The sequence below is a fragment of the Aulonocara stuartgranti genome, assembly GCF_965226115.1.
Source record: "Aulonocara stuartgranti genome assembly, chromosome: 20".
Taxonomy (NCBI): Eukaryota; Metazoa; Chordata; class Actinopteri; order Cichliformes; family Cichlidae; genus Aulonocara; species Aulonocara stuartgranti.
Window position 1 is genome coordinate 23,436,393 of NC_138956.1, and position 5,631 is coordinate 23,442,023.

Consider the following 5,631-nt stretch of genomic DNA (forward strand, 5'->3'; position numbering starts at 1 on the left):
AAGGTTTTTTTTCTTTTTCTTTTTTTGTAGAGGAGATTAATTTTTACAATCTCTCCTCCAGGATTTTGACAGATTAGCATTTTTGTTGTTGTAGAGCTGACAGATGGGTTTTATTTAGTGGAAAAAAATGGGCCTTCAGGCATGAGGTTCTCTTTTCACTGCATGCCATGTGCAGCTTTAACAAGGTTTTGCAAAATCTGCATACACTTACCAACTACCACATGCACTGTGGGTGTAACTGACTTTGTGAGATAAAAACAAAAACAAAAACAAAACAAAAATAGCAAATGCTGTGCGTGGACAGTGCACAGCTCTGCATAGCATAGCTGTTTATGTTCACATTTTTCTCCACAAATAATTTAGCCTTATAAACTTACCAGCTGTCATGTGGCAGCTGTCAGAAAGTTAATATTAATGTAATGAATATGGACGCAAACACAGTATAATCCAGCCCTTGAACATGTACTACTTGATTTCAAGTTTTCATTGTGATGTGTCATACTGTAGTATCATAAATATTAGATTGAAAAAAGCAAAACACAAGTACTGTTTAGGGAACAAAGGAAAACACTGCCTTTAATGCATCCTGCTGAATGTGTATAAATATGACCTCACCATAGTCTACTTAATATTTTCCTGACATATTAATTTGTAGGTCTGCGGGGTTATAATAAAATACACCTTAGAGAAAACAGACAACAGGTATAACTCGATTAATGAAGCTTCTGTTTAAGTCTAAACACTTATCCTTCAACTCTGTGGGGATTGATGGGCCTTCTTGCTTTGTTCCAGGTCCTTGGGCTTTGAAAACGATGTGAATACAAGCTGTCTGGATTGATGGGTGGCTGTTGGGGCTTTGTGTTCCTCTCTTATCAGCTGAGATGTAATTGATTTATGGAGCGCTGGTTTGAATCAAAACAGGGATGTAAGTGCGCTGATTTTGCCACAAAAACAGGACCACGGAGAGCAGGTTGCTCTGTTTGACAGGAACAAAAGCACACACAATAATCCACCTGCTGCTGCCCTGTACTGACATACAGAGGATTCTTCTTGCTTAACTTAAAAAAAGGTCTAAATAAGGATAATTTATGTTGTGATGCTGTGACAACGTTATTAACGAAACCGGCTTCATTACTGTTAACTTATTAGTGTCAACCTCACTGATAGTCCAAGTCTGTGCCACTGGTACAAGTAACCATAGCAACCAGCATCACCTACAGAAAAATTTCTAGAAGCATCTACAATAGCAGTGCTTTTTTTTTCTCTTTAGCCACTGCACATGAACGCAAGAGCTCTCTCACATAAGTAACGCTCTAAGGAAACTGATTTAAAAAAGGAATTAAGATTGTATTAACTTCCGTTTGTATTTTTGACCACATTGTAATTTGGGATAAACTATATATATGTATATATTTACTTTATTCCTTCAGTCTTATTTAATTTTTACTGTTAACTTGATTCCTTAATTTTTTTGTTGTTGATATCTTTATTACTTCATTTTTCTCGCTGTTTTATTACTGATCTATTTTATAGAACAAATCCAATACGCCAGATTTCTAAACACTGTCTTACCTGATATTTTATTTGTTTCCATGTCTTTAGCTCATGAGGACCTTTATATGTTTATTTTTTATTATTTAAGGCTTAAATTAGGCTTTCATTTTAATGTTAGTACAGTTGAATGGATTTTAATTAACTTTCGTTTAACCTGGGGATTACTTACTTCACGACCAGATGTTAGAACTTTGAGCTTTTTTATTTTTTATTTTTTATTTTAAACTTTTTTAATGGTTATGTTGTTCCCCAGATTTGGTGTCTGCAAAGATTTTCAGTCATATTAAACGCACCTGAACCTTTTCCCTGCTTCACAGCCTCTTGAGCCTCCACTTAGTATGTGCAGTCACAGTGCCAGGTCAAATGTGAAATCCCACTGGTTGCTGTCCATGGTGCTGAGCAAACCTCTTCATATTAAATAGGCATAGAAATTGCTGCACATAACATAACTGAACATCCGCGAAAAATATTACTTTGTATTTTGTGCTATGTCTTATATATCTATGTTATATAGATATACACAAACATTTTTCCTTCTTCTTCTTCTTCTTCTTTATTGGTGATTGTTTTGCGCATGCGAAAAGGCAAGCTGAGGCCACTAAAACAGATAACGGCGCAGAGAGCCGATAGCTCTCGGTACGCACAGGAAAATATGCGCGTTTTAAAAACAAAGAAGACGTCTGAACCATAACACAGTCAAGAGTTAAAGGCGTTATTTTCCCACCCGCCCCTCGTGAAATTACATTTCACGCAACAGGCTGCAAAACCAATGTGGAGTCTAAGCTGAAGAACAGTACCACCTGTAACACCGTGCTCGTGCTTCCGACTTTCGTGCCGATGCCGAGAATGAAGAAGCAAAACGTCCGGACCTTGTCGCTCATCCTCTGCATGTTCTCCTACTTGCTGGTGGGCGCCGCGGTGTTTGACGCGCTGGAGTCTGAGTCGGAGAGCTCCCGTCGGCGCATCTTGGAGCAGAAGCGCAACGAAATGAAGAAGAAGTACCGCTTCTCCGAGGACGACTACCGCGAAATCGAGAGAGTAGTGCTGCAAGCTGAGCCCCATCGCGCCGGGAGACAGTGGAAATTTGCTGGCTCTTTTTACTTTGCCATAACAGTAATCACTACCATTGGTAAGTCAATGTAAGGCTTCTTCTGCTTTTTTATTTTATGTTTTTGGAAATGACGGGTGATGTGTCACTTTGCTTGCTTCGTAATTCACAGCACAACATTATTTTTTCTGCAAGAATGCAATATTTGAGGCTTGGTTTTAATGACGTGTTGATTAAAAATAGACAGTTGCTCCATGTTTTACCAACTAAGCGTTGCTTCATGATGCGTCACAGTGTCATTACATTTTCCATCTCTTTGCATTAAGGTTATGGACATGCAGCCCCTGGAACAGATGCTGGAAAGATCTTCTGCATGTTCTATGCTGTACTCGGCATTCCTCTCACTTTGGTTATGTTCCAGAGCCTGGGAGAGAGGATGAACACATTTGTCCGCTATCTCTTACATAAGCTGAAACAATGCCTGGGCTTTCGACGCACTGAGGTGTCCATGGAGAACATGGTCCTGGTGGGCTTTTTGTCCTGCATCGGAACACTGTGTGTGGGCGCCGCAGCCTTTTCCCACTTTGAGGGATGGAGCTTCTTCCATGCTTACTACTACTGCTTCATCACACTCACCACAATTGGCTTTGGGGACTTTGTGGCTTTGCAGAAAAAAGAGGACCTCCAGGAGAAAACGCCCTATGTCGCTTTCAGCTTTATGTACATTCTGGTGGGATTAACTGTTATCGGGGCATTTCTTAATTTAGTGGTGCTCCGTTTTCTCACCATGAACACTGAGGATGAGCGACGGGATGCACAAGAAAGGGCTTCAATGAAGAGAGACAGAGGCTTTTTGGATGGGACCCTGGGCCTTGGTGTTTTAGGGGAACAAAGCAGAGATAGCCACAGTGAGAGGAACAGGAGCAACATGGTGCACAGCCATAGCACACTTTTCCTCCCGATGGAGGAAGGAACCAGTCGCACCAACCTCATCTCTTCTCCGGTGGATCAGGAAAGACGAAAAAGCCCCTGCAGGCACAGGTTGCATTTCCAGATAAAGGCAGGCAGAAGCAGACAGGAGTCGAGCCTTAGCTCCCTCTGTTCCTGCATGTGCTACCGTTTAGAGATTTGCGATAGCCCTCTTATGTCCCACAGTGAACATCGTGGCTGCCACGTTAATTCTGTTTATTACAACTCAGTTTCCTACAGGATTCAGGGCTGTTCACCAAGTTCCAGGGACAACACTGGACTAACTTCGCCAGGAAGCAGGATCTCACTTGGCCATAGTTTCCGGGAGTTCCCTCATTTACGAAGAAAGTCAGTATAAGGAGCATTATTGTGTTTGCACAAACTGTAAACAGTATTTTCAGAGACACTGTATTTTGTGTTACTTCTCCATTGTGCATGAAGACAATAGTTCTGTTTAGTAAATAAGTTGTCTGTTGTGGCTATTGAAAATAATTTTATTTCTAAAGCGAGAAGGATTTTTTTTCTTTTTTTCTTTACTTTCACTGTTTTTTTTTCTGTTGGTGATTCTGCTGTTTTGCATGCATGTTAGGCACAGTGCAGTGCATGCTAAAGAGAATGTATAGCACAAAAGGTGACTGCACGAGTGCCATGTAAAGATGTAAAAAGTCAGCCTTTTTAATCTACACTTTTAATCAAAAGTATTTTGGCTATGAGGGTTATGACTGTATAACTGTTTGGTGAAGATATGTGAACAATCCTCAGTGGAATTTGCTCCTGGTTTGGAGAGAATTAAATTTTTCGTGCCATAGATGGAAGATGTCATAAAAAAATAAAATAAAATTCCCCACTTGCCCCTGTGGGCGGTCAATCCTTCAAGCTCGGGTCCTCTACCAGAGGCCTGGGAGCTTGAGGGTCCTGCGCAGTATCTTAGCTGTTCCCAGGACTGCGCTCTTCTGGACAGAGATCTCCGATGTTATTCCCGGGATCTGCTGGAGCCACTCGCCTAGCTTGGGAGTCACCGCACCTAGTGCTCCGATTACCACGGGGACCACCGTCACCTTCACCCTCCACATCCTCTCGAGCTCTTCTCTGAGCCCTTGGTATTTCTCGAGCTTCTCGTGTTCCTTCTTCCTGACTTGCTGTCATTCGGAACCGCTACATCGATCATTACGGCCGTCTTCTCATGTTTGTCTGCCACCACTATGTCCGGTTGGTTAGCCACCACCATTTTGTCCGTCTGTATCTGGAAGTCCCACAGGATCTTAGCTTGGTCATTCTCCACCACCCTTGGGGGCATCTCCCATTTTGACCCTGGGACATCCAGGTTATAATATATATATATATATATATATATATATATACACATATAAATGCCTTAAGGAACTTTGACCAAGCACATGACAAATGTGGCTTTTTACTCATCGAGCATTGCAGGTGTGAAGTGGGATGCACTGCTGCACTCTGATATAAAGAAATTACGCTTGTTAGAGGACTAATCTGAATGTAGCACACAACAGAAACGTATATGTAGCAGGTTTTTAGTGAAACTGGAAAACTTTTTTTTTTAGCAAAGGAAGTGCTGTTTCTTTGTAGACTTGATTTGTATTCAATGTGAATGTCTGTTTTATTGTTTTATTAAACCAAAGAAAAGGGCCATTAAATGAGTGGCTTCTTTTTCTTTACTTTTTTCAAACTTATTGTTCATCAAACAAAATCGCTCCTCTTTGTATGCAGTTATTTTCCTTCACTTGTCTTCCACTGATCAGTTTTTAATCTACTGGAACATCTCAATATGTGGTAAGAAGAAAAGAAAAAAATAAGCAGGAAAGAAGCAGTTTTCTCTTTGTTGACTTCCCTTTATCTGCAGAAACATATCTGAGCAAAGGCATATAAAAAGGTGCCTTAATGAAGGCACTTACTGTGGTGATACTTCATCATTTGTTAAGATGGTATAGGGTTTACATAAAGAAAAAAACAACCTAGTCCATTGGCTTATTTATTTTAGGTCAGTAGACAAGATTAAAATTAGACAAATTTATTTGAAATATCAAGATTTTTTA

General features: G+C 40.5%; 1 protein-coding gene across 1 annotated transcript; it reads left to right on the plus strand.

Annotated features, from left to right (window-relative positions):
- Positions 1-2,164: 2,164 nt before the first annotated feature.
- Positions 2,165-4,423, plus strand: kcnk15 (potassium channel, subfamily K, member 15). The gene is made up of 2 exons (XM_082519223.1): positions 2,165-2,683; positions 2,929-4,423. The coding sequence occupies exons 1-2, from the start codon at positions 2,392-2,394 to the stop codon at positions 3,927-3,929; spliced, it is 1,293 nt and encodes a 430-aa protein (XP_082375349.1). The 5' UTR covers positions 2,165-2,391; the 3' UTR covers positions 3,930-4,423.
- Positions 4,424-5,631: the final 1,208 nt, after the last annotated feature.

Excerpts from the sequence above, each read along its gene's own strand:
- kcnk15 (XM_082519223.1), top strand. The coding sequence starts at position 2,392 with ATGCCGAGAATGAAGAAGCAAAACGTCCGGACCTTGTCGCTCATCCTC. Across the intron at positions 2,684-2,928 it reads AACAGTAATCACTACCATTG|GTTATGGACATGCAGCCCCT; the intron begins GTAAGTCAATGT and ends CTTTGCATTAAG.